This window comes from Mauremys mutica, chromosome 7 (genome assembly GCF_020497125.1).
Source record: "Mauremys mutica isolate MM-2020 ecotype Southern chromosome 7, ASM2049712v1, whole genome shotgun sequence".
Lineage (NCBI taxonomy): Eukaryota > Metazoa > Chordata > Testudines > Geoemydidae > Mauremys > Mauremys mutica.
The window spans coordinates 57456832-57478039 of NC_059078.1; the positions used below are offsets into that span (position 1 = coordinate 57456832).

At 48.9% G+C, this 21208-nt stretch overlaps 1 protein-coding gene across 1 annotated transcript; it reads left to right on the forward strand.

The window, feature by feature from the left end:
- Positions 1-3035: 3035 nt before the first annotated feature.
- HIF1AN (hypoxia inducible factor 1 subunit alpha inhibitor) lies at positions 3036-20184 on the forward strand. The gene is made up of 8 exons (XM_045024352.1): positions 3036-3257; positions 6797-7047; positions 9911-10059; positions 11749-11894; positions 14087-14193; positions 14639-14702; positions 16272-16382; positions 17758-20184. The coding sequence occupies exons 1-8, from the start codon at positions 3078-3080 to the stop codon at positions 17800-17802; spliced, it is 1053 nt and encodes a 350-aa protein (XP_044880287.1). The 5' UTR covers positions 3036-3077; the 3' UTR covers positions 17803-20184.
- The last annotated feature ends 1024 nt before the right edge of the window (positions 20185-21208 follow it).

Sequence of the window (21208 nt, forward strand, 5' to 3'; positions counted from 1 at the left end):
TGATACAGTCTCCCACAGTATTCTTGCCAGCAAGTTAAAGAAGTATGGGCTGGATGAATGGACGGTAAGGTGGATAGAAAACTGGCTAGATGGTCAGGCTCAACGGGTAGTGATCAATGGTTCCATGTCTAGTTGGCAGCCGGTATCAAGTGGAGTGCCCCAAGGATCGGTGCTGGGGCCAGTTTTGTTCAATATCTTCATTAACGATCTGGAGGAAGGTGTGAACTGCACCCTTAGCAAGTTTGCAGATGACACTAAACTGGGAGGAGTGGTTGATACGCTGGAGGGTAGGGATAGGATACAGAGGGACCTAGACAAATTAGAGGATTGGGCCAAAAGAAATATGATGAGGTTCAACAAGGACAAGTGCAGAGTCCTGCACTTAGGACGGAAGAATCCCATGCACTGCTACAGACTAGGGACCGAATGGCTGGGCAGCAGTTCTGCAGAAAAGGACCTACGGGTTATGGTGGACGAAAAGCTGAATATGAGTCAACAGTGTGCCCTTGTTGCCAAGAAGGCTAATGGCATTTTGGGTTGTATAAGTAGGGGCATTTCCAGCAGATCGAGGGATGTGATCATTCCCCTCTATTCAGCACTGGTGAGGCCTCATCTGGAGTAGTGTGTCCAGTTTTGGGCCCCACACTACAAGAAGGATGTGGATAAATTGGAGAGAGTCCAGCGGAGGGCAACAAAAATGATTAGGGGGCTGGAGCACATGACTTATGAGGAGAGGCTGAGGGAACTGGGATTGTTTAGTCTGCAGAAGAGAAGAACAAGGGGGGATTTGATAGCTGCTTTCAACTACCTGAAAGGGGGTTCCAAAGAGGATGGATGTAGACTGCTCTCAGTGGTAGAAGATGACTGAACAAGGAGTAATGGTCTCAAGTTGCAGAGGGGGAGGTTTAGGTTGGACATTAGGAAAAACTTTTTCACTAGTAGGATGGTGAAGAACTGGAATGGGTTACCTAGGGAGGTGGTGGAATCTCCTTCCTTAGAGGTTTTTAAGGTCAGGCTTGACAAAGCCCTGGCTGGGATGATTTAGTTGGGTTTGGTCCTGCTTTGAGCAGGGGGTTGGACTAGATGACCTCCTGAGGTCCCTTCCAACCCTGAGATTCTATGATTCTATGAAAGTGCAACTTACAAATGTAGCTTTTTTTGTTTGTTACATAAATGCACTCAAAAACAAAACAATGTAAAACTTTAGAGCCTCCAAGTCCCATTCAGTTCTACCTCTTGTTCAGCCAATTGTTAAGACAAACAAGCTTGTTTACATTTACGGGAGATACTGCTGCTTTCTTCTTATTTACAATGTCACCTGAAAGCCAAAACCTTGAGAGCTAAGGGTTACCAGGTCCAGGCACACACACTGATTGTCGGAGCCTTAGGCGCATGGGACCCTACCCCAGTAACGAGCGTCTACTGAGAGAACACGGAATTGGTCAGCGCTACACTCAGCTGGTGCGGCAACTCATGGTGTTGGATGCCATCAAGTGATCGAGGGACATCTACGTAGAACACATCATTGGACGTTGGCAATACCAGGAGGGATGAGCTGGAGTGCGGATGAGAAGTGCAGTCAGGAAAGTAACATACTTACCTCCTGGATTGTATTTTCTAAATGGACAACCAACCCAGTGACAGATTTAGAGTTAGTGGGGCCCTGTGTGCAGCTTCATATTTGGGCCCCTGCTTGGGACCCAGCCAAGAAAAAGAACATTCTCTCTTATCTCCCCCCCCACCCCATTTTTCATTCTTTTTTTCTTCATCCTCCTCCTAAATGATAAGTAATAGGAAGTAAATGAAAATAAAGTGAGGTACCTTGATTGGGGCAGGGGGTTGGGGTGCAGGAGGGGGTGTGGGGATCAGACCTTGGGAGGGAGTTTGGGTGCGGGGTGTGAGCTCTGGGCTGGAGCAGGGGGTTGGGGTGTGAGAGGGGGTGAGGGCTTTGGGAGGAAGTTTGGGTGTGGGCTCTGGGCTAGGGCAGGAGGTTGGGGTATGGGAAGGGTCAGGGGGGCAGTGTGGCTCCCAAAGCGACTGGTGCACCCCTCTGGCAGTGGCTCCTAGGCAGGGGGCAGGGGTTTTCTGTGCCCCACTGCCCACAGGCACCACCCCCGCTGCTCCCATTGGCTGCAGTTCCTGGCCAATGGGAGCTGTGGAGTCGGGGCAGGGGGCAATGTGCGGAGAGACACACACACACAGACCCTCCCAGTGGTCACAGGGACATGCTAGCTGCTTCTGGGAGCAGCGTGGAAGGAAGGAGGCAACGCAGGCAGGGAGCCACCTTAGCCCTGCTGCTGGCACGTCCCTTCATGCCCCTTGTGGGGAGAGGGACAGCGAGCCTCCTGCTGCACCACCGGCCGGGACTCAGGGGCAGGTTGTCAGATCAGATTTGTCTTGCATTTTGGGGTCCCCCTGTCATTGGGGGCCCCATGCCATGCACTGTTTCTTTCATGGTAAATCTGCCTCTGAACCAACCTAATTCTCAATTACTGAGGGATAATCTCTACTCATTGATTATATTTTGCTTTCCACAACCAAATCTCCATACAACTTTTTATGAATGATGTACATGAGTATTCAGATTCTAATATGTAAACTATATTGTTAAATCTATTCACCTGTATTTGGGTTATTGCTGATTATGTACTCTATGTATCATCTGACTTTTAAAAATTAACTTTGTGGATAATCTAAGCACTCTACCTAGATGTACAGACACTCTTTCCCCAATCTATGTATTATATATATTTTTTAACATTAGCTTTAATAATTTTTTTAAATATCTTTGGGGATCTGGGCCTTCCTCAATTGGAGCCTTTTATTATTGAATAAAATCCTGAAGTACCCAACCCTCTCCCTGCTGCCTTCTCATTTTGTACCCCTGGGGGAGCTGTAGCATCTCCCCAGGGCAATTCTCCCTCCCGTGCTGCTGCGGGCGCCGCTCCCTCTCGTTGTCCCTTCTTTGGAGCCCCTCGGGCTTCTCCTCTCTATGGTTTGCTTTCTGTTTCCGGCCTCACTATGGCGGGGAATGCGGGTGTTTCCGGTTCCGGGTTCCAATCCCGGTGTAGGCGGCGATGGCGGCGGCCTCCTCCTCGTCCGCGGAGGCGGGGGGCTCCGGGGCCCGGGAGGAGGCCGAGGAGACGGCGGGGCCCGGCTGGAGCGAGTCGCAGTTCCGCCATTACAGCTTCCGGACGCAGCCCATCCCCCGGCTCAGCCACAGCGACCCCCGCGCCGAGGAGCTGATCGAGAACGAGGTGCCCGGGCCGCCAGTCTGACAAGGGGCATTTAGGGGGTGAGGTGGGGAGCGCTGGGAGTGGGGAGGGGCCTGGGGCAGGATGGACCGTGGGGCTGCTGAGCCTCTGTCCCACCAGCCTGGGGCATCGCTCACACTGTGATGCTGTGTCAAGCTACACGCCTCTGACGGGCGTGGCACGTACACAAACATCAACAGGCAGGGGCACACCCAGCTGAGCTACATGAATGCTTCTCCCAGGCACTCATGAACCCACAACACAGAGGCTCCAGCCAATTGCCCCCAGCCTAGGACCTCGGAGCTGAACCGTCTTGCCCTGGTCAGAAGCCTGACCGGTATAAGTTCATTACCCAGTTCGTCCCTCCTTCGAGGTGGAGAGGGCACACACTAGCCTTTGTAAACTGAGCAGAGATTTACCAAGTACTTCAACCAAAACACACTGTTTTAGGTAAAATATGACAGATTTATTAATTATAGAGCTATAGATTTTAAGTTGTTATAAATAGCTAGCATAGAGATCAAAGTTGGTCACTTAAGAAATTAAATACATTTGCAGTTCTGTAAACTAAACAGGATTTGAATCAAGCAGTGTCTCGTCCTGACAGATGGTGTAGTTCCTCAGTTCACAGCCTGGGACTCTCCTCCAGCCAGAGTTGCCAACTTTGTGATTTGCCATTTGTGTGCGTGTGTGTGTTTTCAACTCCCATTATGCCTCAGGCCCTGCTCCCACTCCACCCCAAGCTCCCACCCACACCCCACCTCCATCCTGCCCTTTCTCTACCTCCATCCTGCCTCTTCTTGCCCCATTCCGCCCCCTACCTCAAGTGCACCCTGCTCCTCCTCCCTTTCCTGCATGCTGCTGAACATCTGATTGCCATGGACAGGAGGTGCTGCGAGAGAGGGGAGGAGCTGCTCAGTGGAGCTGCCAGTGCTGAGCTCCCACTGTTCTTTTCCTGTGGGTGCTCTGGGGCTGGAGCACCCCCAGAGTCAGTGCCTATGCCTCCAGCCCAGGACCACCCTCCCCAGTTCAGTCTTTGTCTTGTAGGTGTTTTTTTCCAGGTGTTGAGTTGTGGGGGGAGTGAGGCCAAACGATGATGACACTTCCCCTCTTTTATAGTTTCTTCAAGTTTGCTGGAAAGATCTTTTGCTATGATATGGGTCAAGCAGTCACCGTTGTATATGCGGTTTTTCTGAGATGGTTGTTGAGAAAGTGGATTCTCTTCAATAGGCCATGGACACTTCTGGCTACTCCATTGTTGTATCTAAACGGCTGGTTGTGGGTCTTCCCAATCTCACAACATATTTCAGTAACACACACAGCAAAACTGCATAACTTCACATACAAAGATAGTACATATAATCCAACAGAATGTTAATGTTCAACAGGTCAAGCCTTTCAGAATGATACCTCACAAGGCATACTTTGTACAAAACATATCATTATGACAGTGCTGAATATGGGGGTTAAGGGTGCTGCTTTGAGGTACAGAGTGCGACGGGGGGGAACTAGGTGTGGGGGGCATGGCACTAGGTGGTGCTGGGGGTGTGTGGGGGCAAGGCCCTGGGGTGTGATAGGTGGGAGGCTAGGGTGATGGGGGCTGATGTGATGGGCTGATGTGTATCTGACAAGGAGTGTGTGTTTGTGTGTGGGAGATCATGTGCACTGGGGGTTCCTGGTGAGCAGGTGTGAGCACCCCCTGCCTCACTCTGGATGGGTATAGCAGCCCAGGGATCTATGCGCTGTGGTTAAAGGGCTCACGGGGTAAGTCTCCAAAGGCTGTGAGCACCTAGCAAGAGAGCGGGATTTCTAAAGGTGGTATATGTGATAGAACTGGGAGTAAAGGAGAGAAGATTAGAGAGGAAATGTAGGTTAGGTATGGGGAAAGCTTTCTGAAGGAGAGAGAATTGGGCTGTGGGATCACCTCCAAAGAGAAGCCACTTGAGTCATTGCCATGTACAAGATCATACACTGTAAGCAGTGCTTTAATTTCTTGTGTTGTAAGCAGCAACATTAATATTGAAAGTAACTGAATTATCATTTACTTCTCACATTGGCTGTTTCCCTTTTTTCTTTGGACATTGAAAAATTAATCTTGTTTGTTTTCCCATTTTGTTTATAGTCAGCCTTTCTGTCAGTTGCTGCCCTGTTTCAGTTGCAAAAGCTTCAGGGAAAGTTAGATCTTTGTTCTGGAATGTAAATCATGAGAACTTTATTTTGTAAAGTAATGTTTTTACAAATTTGGACATGCCAAATTTGGGTGTTGTCACCAATTTGAAGACAGTACTGTAGGGACCAATCCTATACTCGTTGTCATGGTTCAAAGTAGATGGGATTTAGTAAGGCTTCCCCATCTTTAATGTCTATGAAATGAGTGAGGTACTTGGGGTTTCATGGCAGCAAATTCATAAGAAGGGAAGTGGGCATGCAAGTTTCAGGCCTTGTCCACACTACGGCTTATGTTGATATAACTTGTGTCGCTCAGGGTGTGGAAAAGCCGCCCCCCCCCCCACTCCCCGAGTGACGTACGTTATACCGATCTAAGTGCCAGTGTGAACAGAGCTATGTTGATGGAGATGTTCTCCCGCCGACATAGCCATGGCCTCTTGTGGAGGTGGCGTTATTATGCTGACAGGAGAGCGTCTTCATCTAACGCGCTACAGCGGTGCAGCTGCATCAGTGCAGCTGTGCCGATGTAGCACTTCTAGTGTAGATTAGCCCTTAGAAACATGACATGGTTCTTAGGAAGTTTGGGGAGTATGTGTGGAAAGAAATATGGAAAAGACTGGGGTGTCTTCAAGTAACTGTTTATGGTGTAGGGGAGATAGATGGAATTTCTCTCTAGGGAGGATTCTGACTACACCTGTGTCCATCTAGGAAATGGGATAATCTCTGCTATCTCTTTGCCTGTGCCTCAGCCTGATCTTTCTGTTGGAGGAGGACGAGACAAAGACTGGTTCCTTTCAGATTTCAGCACTGCTCCTTAACTTACCAAAGGGGCTTCTAAGGATCAATACAAATATTTCTACCTACTTTCCTGGAACAGAGCACTCTTCTTCAGCATCATTCCTAGACCCACCAGTCCAGGAATCAAACTCAAGACCACTATAAGGTGGTGTGGAGTATTCATAGCCTATCTCATACTCTTTGTAGTATGGGACTGTCTTATCCCTAGTACTAGCTGCTGTCTAAGTCAGAATATTGGACTAGAAAGACCATGTGATCTAACCAAATAAAGTAATTTCTGTATCCTTCCCTGACATGCTTCTATTGCTGGTTTATAGAGTTGATTAGTGGCATCTGGCATTCCTTTGTGAGTGTGTCATGAGAAAGTGGTGGCTAGTTCCTAATTTTTCTTGTATTTTTGGCAGTCTATTTATTTGGGACTTTCTTCCTCCTTCTTCCCAGACCCTGTTGCCTGATTTTCCTCCTCCCCCTTCCTAGTGCTTCAGAAGGAAAATTGTATGGTTGTGATAATGAGTTACTTATCTCCCAGTTTCTCCAGAAATCCTTGAACCAATGTGCTTTCTTTTGCTATCTAGGAGCCAGTGGTCCTGACAGATACAAACTTGGTGTATCCCGCCCTGAAGTGGGACCTGGACTACCTCCAGGAGAACATTGGCAATGGGGATTTCTCAGTGTATAGCGCCAGCACATACAAGTTTTTGTACTATGATGAGAAGAAAATGGCCAATTTCAAGAACTTCAAACCCAAGTCGAACAGGGAAGAGATGAAGTTTAGTGAGTTTGTGGAGAGACTCCAGGAAATACAGCAGCAAGGGAGTGGTGAGAGGTATGTGATACTTGGAAAGCTCTGCAGTTGTACTGGTTTAATTGGGTGATAGGTTGAAGTTTAGGCACTGTAAATGATTTGAGAGTGCATTTGGACCTGCTTTTTTTTCATCTTCACTATGATTTCTCCTCCTCAGTTTCAGTGTTGGAGGAGGGTGGTCTCAGGTGTCCTAGGGTTGGTCATCCACTTGTTAAGTGTTTCAAAGATGTCTCTCTACATTTATCACAGAATTTTTCAGTGTTTGCCTGATCGGACTTTCACGTTCTTTGGTGGGACTACAGTGCTGGGTGAAAGATGCTTTGCTTGGCAGCACTGAAGGTTAAAGGCCATGACGCCTAGCAAAGTCACCCACTGGCAATCCAGCTTTTCCCATGCTGCCCCACCAATGTATGCCAGCTCTGGCTTGGCAGATGGGAATGGTGTTCAGTCTCTGTTGCACAGTGCATGGCCTCTCTTCTGACACTGCTAGCAACAGTGCAAATTAGTGGCAGTTGTGCAGGCAATATTTATGTGGCTGCTTATCCACTAGCAACTAGACTTATCCCAGCAGCTGCTTTCAACAGGCCACCAAGCAGTCACTGGATGGTAACAACTTCTGGATGCTATTAACCTTTGCTGAGTTTGAAACAGCTGTATACTACCCAATGGTTCTGTATTCCATTACCAGTTTTCAGAGCCATTCAGTTCCCCCTCAGGTTTTTCCCTTTCAGATGGTATGCCAGAACCTATCAGAGAACTTAAGCAGCTTTGCTGGTAAATATGGGTATAGAGTGTCTAATGCATGTACTGCTGAGATTGCAGTGGCAGAGGCTCTGATAGTTTGGTCCCCTACAACTAAAGGCACCTTGGTGTCTGACCAGCTGAGATCTGAGGTTGATGTGCTATATTCCCTCACAGACATTCCCCCACAGAAACTCTTAATCAGAGAGGCCCCTCTGGTGGTTAGTGACTGAAAGTAAGTGGAATAGTAAATTTGGGGGATATTGTTTAACATTGCTTGACTGTACAGTCGCTTGCTTGATGATAGATTGGGATTTAAGCTTCCCTCTCATAAGAACGGCCGTACTGGGTCAGACCAAAGGTCTATCTAGCCCAGTATCCTATCTACCTACAGTGGCCAAGGCCAGGTGCCCCAGAGGGAGTGAACCTAGCAGGTAATGATCAAGTGATCTCTCTCCTGCCATCCATCTCCACCCTCTGACAAACAGAGTCTAGGGACACTATTCGTTACCCATCCTGGCTAATAGCCATTAATGGACTTAACCTCCATGCATTTATCCAGTTTTCTTTTAAACCCTGTTATAGTCCTAGCTTTCACAACCTCCTCAGGCAAGGAGTTCCACAAGTTGACTGTGCGCTGTGTGAAGAAGAATTTCCTTTTATTTGTTTTAAACCTGCTGCCCATTAATTTCATTTGGTGGCCCCTAGTTCTTGTATTATGGGAACAAGTAAATAACTTTTCCTTATTTACTTTCTCCACATCACTCATGATTTTATATACCTCTATCATATCCCCCCTTAGTCTCCTCTTTTCCAAGCTGAAAAGTCCTAGCCTCTTTAATCTCTCCTCATATGGGACCCGTTCCAAACCTCTAATCATTTTAGTTGCCCTTCTCTGAACCTTTTCTAATGCCAGTATATCTTTTTTGAGATGAGGAGACCATATCTGTACTCAGTATTTAAGATGTGGGCGTACCTTCAATTTATATAAGGGCAATAAGATACTCTCCGTCTTATTCTCTATCCCCTTTTTAATGATTCCTAACATCCTGTTTGCTTTTTTGACCACCGCTGCACACTGGGTGGATGTCTTCAGAGAACGATCCACGATCACTCAATTTCCCTTTACAGAAACCATGTTGACTTTTGCCCAACAATTTATGTTCTTCTATGTGTCTGACAATTTTATTCTTTACTATTGTTTCAACTAATTTGCCCGGTACTGACATTAGACTTACTGGTCTGTAATTGCTGGGATCACCTTTTTAAATATTGGCCTTACATTAGCTATCTTCCAGTCATTGGGTACAGAAGTTGATTTAAAGGACAGGTTACAAACCATAGTTAATAGCTCCGCAACTTCACATTTGAGTTCTTTCAGAACCCTTGGGTGAATGCCATCTGGTCCCGGTGACTTGTTACTGTTAAGTTTATCAATTAATTCCAAAATCTCCTCTAGTGACACTTCAGTCTGTGACAATTCCTCTCCTGCTGCACTTGCTGGTTAGTGTTTCTTCTAGCCGTTTCTCTGAGATCTCAGAATTTGTTTTGGATTGCTCCAAAGCCCCACTCATCCCAAAATCCTTACTCAACCGATTACTGTTTGACCTAAATTAGATTTAATTTCCTCCTATGGTGGGAACTTTTCCTTTCCACAGACACCTGCATTTCTCATAGTTTTCCTTGCCACTGTTGTTGGTGACAGAGTAGAATTTCTGAAAGAACTATATCTCCCCCATCTGCACAGAGAGCTGAGTTGGACATGTAATTCTCTGGGCAGTTCCTGAGGTTAACTTGTGATATTGGGGGAGGGATAGCTCAGTGTTTTGAGCATTGGTCTGCTAAACCCAGGGTTGTGAGTTCAATCCTTGAGGGGGCCATTTGGGGAACTGGGGTAAAAATCTGGGGATTGGTCCTGCTTTGAGCAGGGGGTTGGACTAGATGACCTCCTGAGGTCCCTTCAAACCCTAATATTCTATGATTCACATGTTCCACATACATGAAATCTACCTATCGCTGTTAGTGTGGAGGGTGTGTGTGTGTGTAGGGAAGACAGGGAAAGACATCTCTCTAAGGGTGGATGAGAAGATGCCTGTGTATCCATATGCATGCTTAACACTCATTTTTCCCCTGGGAAATACAGGTTGTATCTGCAGCAGACTCTGAATGACACGGTTGGAAGGAAGATTGTGGTGGATTTCCTGGGCTTTAACTGGAACTGGATTAACAAGCAGCAAGGGAAGCGTGGCTGGGGGCAACTGACTTCTAACTTGCTGCTTATTGGCATGGAAGGTAAGCAACCAGTGTTGATTCTGAAGGGCATGAGGGAGACTTGGGTAATTCTGGTGAATTTCAACTCTGGGGGTCACCTTCAGGTGAACTTACCACTTGTTTGCAGAGCGTCTCTGAAACAGCACAGATAGCTTTAAGGGGGACTCCTTGTACACACAATCTTTAATTTACGTTATGTGGAGAGAGGGTCAGGAGAGTATCCAGGGCCGCCCAGAGGATTCCGGGGGCCCGGGGTCTTCGGCGGCGGGGGGCCCTTCTGTTCCGGGACCCGCCGCCGAAGTGCCCCGAAGACCCGCAGCGGGGCCCCCCGCCGCCGAATTACCGCCGAAGTGGGACCCGCCGCCGAAGTGCGGCGGGGGGGGGGTCCCCGCCGCGGGTCTTCGGGGCACTTCGGCAGTGGGTCCCGGAACGGAAGGGCCCCCCGCCGCCGAAGACCGGTCTGCGCTTCGGCGGCGGGTCCCGCTTCCCCCCCGCCCCGGCCCCAGCCTCTTACCCCCGGCTCCATCCTCGCCCGGAGTCTCAGCGCCTCGCCGGAACAGCCGCAGCGTGTGGCCGGCGGGGCCTCAGCTCCGTCCCGCTCAGAGCCGCGTGGGGAGGGGGCAGGGCTGGGAGCTCCACGCCGAGCGGAGGGAGCGGAGCTCAGCCCGGAGCTCCCAGCCCCGCCCCCTGACCACGCGGCTCTGAGCGGGGCGGGGCTCAGGGGCTCCGCCGGAGACATCAAGCGCTGAGGCTCCAGGAGAGGGGTGGAGGCGGGAGCCTCCGCTGTTCTCTTGGGGGCCCCTGCGGAGCCTGGGGCCCGGGGCAAATTGCCCCCTTTGCCCCCCCCTCTGGGCGGCCCTGAGAGTATCCCTCTGCTTGTGGTTGCTGGAAGATAAATTTCTACGTGTCAAATTACTCCCTGAAGTGCCAACTCTGATACAGCCAAGAGTTGTGCAGTGCGTTTTGAACTAATAGTTGACGTAGCCACCCCTGTTTCTTACTTGAGCGCTTTACAGAATCAGTAGCTCAGAGTGGTGTCCAGGGTTTGTTTTAAGGGCTAGCTGACTCTGAAGTCTAACCGAAAGAATCAGTCTTGCTAACTATCTCACTGCTGGTCAAAGTATCAGAGAAAGGGGAGGGACAGTCATGTTATGAAGACCTGCTGTGCGGGAACTGTCATTTGGCATCTCATGGGAGTGGAAAGAAATTTGTGAGCAAAGCATGCAAATGTACCACTATCTTCCCCTCCCATAGAAACAGCCCCTCAAGGCCCTTTTTAGAGAGGGCTGTTTCTGTGCCATATTTTCATCTTACTTCCTCCAGACATCAAGGTTCTTAAGTTATTGGGTTTCCTTAAAACAAGTTCTTTCCCACTCTTGTACTCAAACAGCTGAAACTTTCCATAAATGTTACCTTCAGGCTGAATGTCAGGCTGAGACCAAATTGGAAAAACTCATCCTGAAAAGTGAGAGTTGGGAGCAACTGAGAATGGGGGTTAAAACGGAAACCGTTCTGTAACTTTAACTCTCGCAGTTGCTAGCCCTGCTTTAATGCCTGGTTTGTAAAGTGCTTCAGGCTCCTTTGCTCCATGTAGTTCTATAGATATGTATGGCAGTTTGTTGGTGTTGCCCCAGTGAGGCCTATAAGCTGTTCCTTTGCCCGAGCCTTTAAAGTATATGTGAGAGATTATCAGTCTCTTTCTTTGTGCAGGGAATGTGACACCAGCTCACTATGATGAGCAGCAGAACTTCTTCGCTCAGATTAAGGGCTACAAGCGGTGTATCCTGTTCCCGCCAGATCAGTTTGAATGCCTCTACCCTTACCCTGTGCACCATCCATGTGACAGGCAGAGCCAGGTGAGAATAAGATCTATAGTAAACTGGATCTACAGTAACTCTTCACTTAAAGTCGTCCCGGTTAACGTTGTTTCATTGTTACATTGCTGATCAATTAGGGAACATGCTTGTTTAAAGTTGTACAATGCTCCCTGCTTTGTCCACTGCTTGCAGGAAGAGCAGCCCGTTGCAGCTAGCTGGTGGGGGCTTGTAACCAGGGTGGACCAGCAGCCCCCCATCAGCTCCCCACTCCCCTAAGTTCCCTGTGCTGCAGCCGCCTAGCAGGCTATCAATCGGCAGTTCAGCTGTCCCTCCCCGGACTGCCATGTGCTGCTCCTGCCCTCTGCCTTGGAGCTGCTCCCAGAGACTCCTGCTTGCTGTGAAGGGGGGGAGGGGTTAATGTCAGGGTGTCCCCCTCCCCCTGTACCCCGCTTACCCCTTCTTCATATAGAGCAGGGAGGGAACACAGATGGAGAGAGACAGAGAGAGCTTGGGGCAGCAGCTGCTGTCTCAACTTCCTGATCCACTTAAAAAGACAACGCTCTTAAGAGTGGGTCAGCTTACTTAAAGGGGCAGTGTGCATCTCTCTCTCTCTCTCTCTCCCACACCCACACACAAGCTGTGTGTCTGTCTGCTATGCTGTCTCCCCTCCCTCCTGTTCATGCTGCCTTGATGAGAGGCTACATTAACAACGTGTTATCCCTTGAGGGCTCAGCCGAGTGCTAGTTCATCATTTAGCAGCAAGGCATTCCCTGTGAAATATCCCTCCCTCTTACACCTTCTAACTTCAGCACCTCAACCAAGCTTCACAATCATCATAGCTGTGAATAGTATTAAATTGTTTGTTTAAAACGTATACTGTGTGTATATCTATATAATATATAGCTTTTTGTATGGTGAAAAACATTTCCCTGGAACCTAACCCCCCCATTTACATTAATTCTTATGGGAAATAGGATTTGCTTAACATCATTTTGCTTAAAGTTGTATTTTTCAGGAACATCACTACAACGTTAAGCGAGGAGTTACTGTATTCCCTACTACACACCAAAAAAGCACATGCATAAAAATCACTAGCTCCATGGGGGATATGCCAGTATCAGTACAGCATACCAGTGCCTGTCCTGGTGCTGAGTCATTAGAGCACCCACACTAGCTGTTGCCTTTGGTATCAGTATGTGTTGTTGGAAAATGGGCCTCTGTTGTGCATCAGAGTTATGAATTAGACTTCTTCAGTGTCACTGTGAGGCCATATGTTTTAGTGGTTGGAGCCGACAGAGCTCTAGCTCTGAGTAGGGCACGTCAAACTTAGTGCCTCAGTTTTCCCAGCTTCTGTCTAGCACACTGGTGTTCCGAAGCTGAATGTTGGCGGTACCTTGAGATGCTGTAGAAATGCCAAGTGTTGTTCACTGTGCTTTGGGTGTTTGAGTGATGCATTTGTCAGCCACAGAACATAATTCTTCTGGAATGGTACCAGTATGATTATTTTGTTTGCTTTGGTCCAAAGACATTTTTCTTTGAGTCATAAGCATTTTCTACTGAAGGGAAGTAGCAGGGACATTGCTTCCTCTCTTGTACCTTTCCCTCCTCCCCTCTTCCTCTTAATGATTTAACAAGACACACATTCCAAGAGATCACATGGTAGCCGTGTTAGTCTGTATCCACAAAAACAGTAAGGAGTCCAGTGGCACCTTAAAGACTAACAGTTATTTGTTAGTCTTTAAGGTGCCTAGGGCTGCCCAGAGGAGGGATCAAGGGGGGCAATTTGCCCCGGGCCCTGCAAGCCCTGGCCTGGCGGCAGTCCGGGTCTTCGGCCGGCATTTCGGCAGCAGGGGGCCCTTCAGTGCTGCTGAAGACGCAGAGTGACTGAAGGGCCCCCCGCCGCCGAAGACCCAGACCGCTGCCGGGTGAGTACATGTGCCGCAGCTCCCCCGCTTTGCCCCAGGCCCCCTGAATCCTCTGGGTAGCCCTGAAGGTGCCACTGGACTCCTTGTTATATTCCAAGAGAGCTACTCGATGCAGATGTGCCTTGGACTGTGCTGCAGGAGTTGGAAGTGTGTGGGACTGGTACGCTGTATAGGAATGTAGCTGCTGCACAGGACACATCTGCAGGTAGAACCTGCAGTAGAGGCTGTTGTCTGAGCAGAGTGCGCTCCTGAATTTCCGGCCTCTGGCTGATCAGTGCTGCATCCTTGTCTCTCTTGATCTGCTAGGTGGACTTTGACAATCCTGACTATGAGAAGTTTCCCAATTTCCAGAACGTGGTTGGCTATGAGACAGTGGTAGGCCCGGGTGATGTGCTCTACATCCCTATGTACTGGTAAGGAGGAGCCAATGAGCTGGGCGAAGTGGGGGAGGGATTTAGACAGAAAGGGTTGTCTTTTAGTTAAAGCATTGCACTGGGAGTCAGGAGATCTCAGCTCCTATTTCTGGCCAAGCTACAGAATTGTAGTGAGATCTTGGACAAGTCTTAATCACTCCGTGCCTCAGTTTCCCATCTGTGAAATGGGAGTAATAATATCTGCTACCTCTGAATGTTGAGGATAAATCTGTTAATGTGCATGAGGCATTCACATACTACAGTGAGTTGTGCCCTGGCAATACACATTTAAATAGCTAAGGGGAGTTGTTCAAGGGATTGTGCTGGTGACTGAGTGACATGCCAAGGTGCCTCTCCTGCACTCTGGCCTGCATCCAACACGTCTGTCTGTGCAGCTCATTTTTTTTTTATAGTAACTCTCCCATTTTGTATGGTTTCTATGCAGGTGGCATCACATTGAGTCTCTGCTGAATGGGGGAACCACCATCACTGTGAACTTCTGGTACAAGGTAAGCACATGTCCATCTGCACTCCTGTGGTAGCCCATTATTCAGTAGGATTCCCACTGTCTCAGTGGCACCCCAGCATGAAGACAGGATGTCAGACTTTGCCAAGCATGGAGAACTTTACTGCCTGAATCATAGACATGTAGGGCTGGAGGGGACCTCAAAGGGTTATCTAGTCCAGTGGTCTCCAAACTTTTTTGATCGCGCACCCCATCAGTAAAAAATTTTTGAGCACGTACCCCCAATATATGTATATTTATTTATGTATAAATTATATACATGTACTACTGTACTAATATATTATGTACACTATAAAACATACACAAAAAATAGAAATTAAAAAGGGATGAGATAAAGATGAAATAAACAATATTTTTAAATTTTTTTTATTTTTATTTATTAATGGCACAAAACCCCTTTTTGCGCGCTCAAAAAAAATTAATAATATTTTTTAGTGAGAGCAATGTGGTTGAATATGCTTCATTATTTCTGAAAATCTTGGTTTAACACTTAGTGATACAGCGATTTGAAGGTCTGGATTAGGTTTAGGGTGCGGGAGGAGGCTCAGGTGGGGGTGCGGGAGGAGGCTCAGGGCTGGGGCAGGCAGGAGGTGCAGAGCACTTACCTGGGGAAACTCCCGTTTGGTGCAAGGGATGTGCAGGTGGCTCTGCACAGCGCGGCACCGCCCCCATGGCCATGATTGTGGGAGCTAACACCCCCACCCCCCTGGCCAGGCAGGGCCACCCAGAATGCAGGGGCTTTAGGGGCTGCAGGGCCCTGGGCTAAGGGGGCCCTGGGGCCCTGGCCTGCAGCTCTAAAGCCCCTTTCAGAATGCGGCTCTGCGAGCACGGGCCGGAGGACTCAGGAGGAGCAGGGGCAGCTGCGCGGGCAGCTGCGCAGCCAGCGGCCAGAGAGAAGCGGCGCTTTCCCCTTCAAAGCCAGCTGGAGAGAAGCGGGGCTTTGAAGGGGAAAGCGCCACTTCTTTCCTGCCGCTGGCTGCGCGACTGCCCCTGCTCCTCCAGGGGCCGGAGGACTCAGGGCCTCATTCCGAAAGCAGCTTTAGGGCTGCAGGCCAGGGGCCCAGGGCTCCCTTAGCCCAAGGCCCTGCAGCCCCTAAAGCCCCTGCATTCCGGGTGGCCCGGCCTGGCCCGGGGGTGGGGGTTGGGGACAGCTTCCCTGCTTGCTCCGTCCCTCCCTCCTCTGCCCCCCCCCTTTTTTTCCTCCAGCGACGCTCCTCCTGCTGCACCCCCCAATGGATCGTCTTGCACACCCCCTGGGGTGCGCACACCCCACTTTGGAGACCACTGATCTAGTCCACCCCCCTGTGCTGAGGCAGGATTAAGTATGCCTAGATTGGACTATCCCTGACATGTATTCTTCTAACCTGTTCTTTATCTTGTATATAAGGACTTGTCACTAGCAAAAAGCTGGTTTCTTCCCCTGGGAGCATGGGGGTATTGCAGTTGAATAGCCAGGGTGCTTGGGTATGAGTGGCATTGTTTGCTAAGATTGGGGTAAGGCTGAGGCATTTCAGGAAGGACACAATTAGGTGTTCTTTCTCTTTACTTTCAGGGTGCGCCCACCCCAAAGAGAATTGAGTATCCCTTAAAGGCTCATCAGAAAGTGGCGATAATGAGGAACATTGAGAAGATGCTGGGAGAGGCCCTGGGAAACCCACAAGAGGTAAAGTAAAAGCTAGAGATGCTGTCACCGCCGTTGAAATGTCCAAGTGTGGACTGCAGAACTCTGGATCCCAGCAAACCATCTGAGGCTGCCTGTGATATTAATGGGGATGGGTGACACAGCACTAGTGGCAATTCTTCATCCTCTACCCTTACAGTCCTGGGGCCACAAAAGGCTGAGATCCTCAAATTACAGTGCTTGGGCTGATGAGTACAAGCCGTGACATAGTGTAAAAATTGGGAAATAGTCTCGACTGCCCATAGCTTGCGCTGTTTGGTTGTGGATGCTGGCAGAAAAGCATGCTGGTCAGAGGGACTGATGACAACATTAAGGTGTGATATTTCAGGAGCAGGGGGAGTGATAAATAAATGCTCCATAATCAGTTTTTTAGTGAGATACATTTATTTTTTCTGTAGCTCTGCCGGATTGAGAGAGATTTGACCTCTGAACTGACTCGTTTTGAATACCACCTTGCTCTCCCCTCCCTTAAGTTCCGATATGATTTTTACCAGCTGGCATCTCAGACCCAGTGGATTAAACTGGGAATCAGAATCTGGTTTTGAAGGGCTATTAGCTCTTTGGTGGAGGTTGAAATACTGAGTGCTGAATACAAATGTTTTCATGGCCAATAAACCCTTCCAAGCACTGGTCCTGGACCACTGATTAGAGCAAGAACATTTTAATCTCTGTCTAATGTCAACAAATGTTTTTTATCCGATTTGCCTGCTATCTGGATGATTCAAAGAAAAATGCCTTTCATTACTAACACATGAGAGATTCCTTCCCTGGCTATGCACAGGGAATGCTGAGGAATAGGAGCAGCCTCGACTGCAGGCCAAACCTTAAGATTGAGGGACAAGTATTGTCTTCGCTTTCTATAATGCTTGTGATTTTAAGTGACCTCCTGCCCCAGAGTACCTTACTGGTGATACAGAGGAAATGCTCCTCCACTCCAAAATAAAGCAGTCCCTGTTCAGTATGGCATAAGATTAGAACAGGAAGTGAAGAAAACTGTATCCAGTTGAAACTGCAGGTGGGATTTTGTGTAGGAAAGTTGTCACTATTGGCCAGGACACTGTGGTCAACTCTTGTGGAAAATGCTAGGGGATCTTTAATAACCATAAGCGATCAAGACTCATTTGACATCTCCTCTGAATCATACCAGGAGATTGGTTCACTGCTAACCTGGCAGAATAACCAGCTCCACTTCTGCCCAATCTGTGTTCCTCTGAGATCCCCTTCTCTGGCCTGGCCTGGCCCAGCTTAGCTTGTGGGAGTTAATGGGTTAATAGCTTGAGGTAGTCAGGCTGCAGGCTGTGCCACCCTTGTTGCCGTGCGCTTGCCATGGCTAACAATATGTTTTTGCCTTGAACAGGTGGGTCCCCTGTTGAACATGATGATTAAGGGTCGGTATGACTAGTCCCTGGCCACCTGGGTGACTGACGGTGGAGCTGCTTCGTTCACGAGTAATGGAAGATACTGAGCGCTAGTATTGCACGCAGCACTTAAGACTGATGGGCTCCTGGCCCATCTCTGTCCCGTTCCACAACAATTAAGGGGACTACTGGAACTGCAAAACCATTAGCCCACCTCCTTCCCCCTTCCCTCACTGTCATCCAACTGAATCTCCCAAGAAAGAACCTGCACTTAGTGAGCAAGAATCCAGCTTCCAATAAGTGTGTGTTCCCCTGTCTGCCAAGACGAGGAATGTGGTGTCTGGCACTCGAATGCTTTCCTTCTTTGGATTTTAATGTAAAGTGTTGAAAGAACAGTTTGGAAGGGAGCCAGGAGTGGTCTTGTTTCCTCAGGCCCAGTGGCTGGGTTTCTGTGATGGTGCCGGCAGTGGACGCAGTACCCCTGAAATCTGGGACAGTCAGTCGGATAGCAAGAAGCCTTAGGTTCCATGATCCTGTTGTGTTAGAGGTCTTGTCCTTGCTGGGTCCTGGCACCGTCGGACAGCAGGAATGAGCATGTGATGACTTGTTTGAGGAGAAACTGGAAAGATGGTTTGGAAACCCCCCTGCCCCCCGCCAAGATGCAGTGCTCAGGGTATTGGGAGCTTGGTACCTAGCAGGGTGATCAAGTTGAATCCATACAGTGTGCGTGCACACAACGCCACCCTTTGAGTCCTGCCTCTGTCAGATGGGTCACAGGAAACCTCCTCTCTCCCATTCACAGCATCGCTCTTTGAGGAGTTAAGGTCTCCCTCTTTTCTCTAAAGCTGCAGCATGGTTAGAAGTGTATGTAACATGGTGAGGGAGACCGAGATTGAGGGCACTCACCAAGTCTCCCACGATGGAGCCATGTCAAAATTGATCTCCTGGGGCCCTGAGACTGATGAATGCCCAGTTAAAATCAGCTTCCCTTTTCTCCACCAGGGGGTGCCGGCTTCCTGGACAAAACACAGAAAGTGCCCTTTACTGATTAACTCTGTGTGTTATGTTGTGAGGCTGTTGTGTTTCTCCCTTCCTTGTCTGGTCACGTGGGGAGGCAAGGAGACTCTGTTTCATACCTGTGTTCATTTTGTTTTATCCTTTGTGTTCTCATACTTGGCCCAGCAGTTTTCAGAATGAGAAGAGAGAAGCTACAGGAGCAGCAGAACTTCCTTTTAGAGTCCTGGCACTCGCCCTGAAAAACCAGCATGCCTTCCTAGTCCTTTTCCCTGCAGAGCCTTCCAAACTCACGTGGAGCCTTGCCTTGCCTTGCACTGCTCTGCTGTTCCTGGGGGAGAAACTTGTGTACTGAACACAATTGTAATTGATCATCAAGATTAGAGAAGCTGGCTTGGATTCCATCTACTTCACTCTGCTGACCAGGGAAGGCTGTTCACTTCACTATGTTTCCTAGTGCTTTGTCTCCTTGCCTGCTTGGGGCTGATTGTGACATTTGGTTTTCTGTGAAGTGTGTAGCCCAGGGAGGAGATGTTGTTTGGGAAACAGAACGATATCCAGGGCTTGCCATGTCCCATCTTGTGCTGGGACGACTCTTGTACCGTTTACTGTGAACTTCTCTTATGCAGGAATAGAAGAAAGACTCAGCAAAACTGAGTTATTTGACAGCATCTGGATGGAGCTTCAGTGTCTAGCTGTTGACCATCGCTATTTGTGGCTCTGATACCAAGAGAGGTGCTTGTCTGGTCACGTGGGGAGGCAAGGAGACTTGTTACCAAACACCCCTGTGTCCCTGACTTAGCAGTTTATAACCAAGGTCAAAGAGAGCAGCAGGAGACAAACTTCCTCTCCGGAGCACTGTCTAGATCAGAATGAAGGTCACTCAGCTGGATGCGTGTCAACGCTCTGCCTTGGGGGAGGGAGGAAGGACCCTCTTCTGCCTCTGGCTGAAAGTGAAGCCTTCCCAAGAGTTGTTGGTGTGTGCAGTGTCTCTGCCCTTGGTTGGAAGACACTCAACTGGTATCTCACCTGCGTGCCGGTGCTGGGAGCACAGCAGTCTCAGCCAGTGTTCTGAGCAGCTCGTTGGGCACCGCCAGCTCCTGAAGCCCAGGCTGGGAGTTCCAAGGGCTCATGAAGGGAGAGGATGGTATATCTGGAACCTTGGAATCCTTTTTTCTTTATTTGCCAAAGGTCTAACTTTGAAGTGTCAGTACAGTTTTTGCTGCACTTGACTGGCATGAAAGCTCAGTTTACAATGCACTGATGGACTCTTTTTTTCCCCCTCTCCCTTTCCACCCTGTGCTTTCAGTGCCCCTGCCATGGTCTTGGGAAGCTGTGTATGTATGTGTGTGAGAGAAATACATGGTACCCTCTGAAATGTAGTTCTTAAATACAACCAATGTTGAACAACAGAAGTGTGTGGTTTTTATTCTGTATGAGTGCTGCTCCCTAAAGGAGAACGCCCCCAGGGAGGCATCTAATCAGGACTCCTGTGGAAAGCAACATGGAGCTGTCCACCCAGGCTGGTTGCAGATGGAGGTTAGAACTCAGGACTCTTTCACTTCAAATTGTTTGAATGAATTCAGCGCAGGTGAAAGCTGCCTGATTGACAGCCCTAGCCTCTGACATCCTTTATCCCCAGAGCAGGTGTAGCAGGAGTAATAGCAGTGCAAGCTGGGAACATTGCCCCTCCAAGCAGCCTTCCCTTGATCTGAAGGAACCATGCCTCTAAGAGTGAGAAGGGAGTCTAGTATATGCTGATTCAATCCTTAACCTCTGAGAGCACTGTCAAGTGTAAATTGGTCCCCTTTGATTTATGGCCTTCAATATGGATTCTTGTCCTTTGGCAACAAGCATGAGAACTTTTCCCAGAGACCACCCAGTCACTGTCAGGTAGTCATGACTGTCTGTCAGCACCAGCATGTGCTGGAGATGCAGGTGCTGCGTAGAGATGAAAAGCTGCATATGCCATTATCAGTCCCCTGAGCCATCTCATTCCCATTGTGCAATCAGCCAATTCCTCACTTTATTTGGTAAGCAGCAGATCTGCACCTGGAGGTCCAGGTTAGTATTTGTCTGTGGGAGCTTGCCTGCACATGCTTCAGGTGTGCATCAACGCCTATGGGTGTTGCCTCGTGTGTGTTACACTTCCAGGAAATGAGTACATACAGGCCTGCTAGCTCATTATCAGCTGTTGTGTGTATTCAGCCATCGGCAAAACCTCAATGGGTGGGAATTAATTTAGGTAACTACTGAGCAGGTGTAGTAAGCTGGGGAAGGGCTGGGTGGGCAAGATCAGGGCACTTCATGAAGGTGTCTTGGGAACTTCCCTAACCCAATGTTCTGATTGGATTTTTGTGTTTAACCTGTAAAAACTGCAGAATGGGGGTGGTGAGTGTGATTGCTCTCAGGTCTCTTGGTATCTGTGTTTGAATG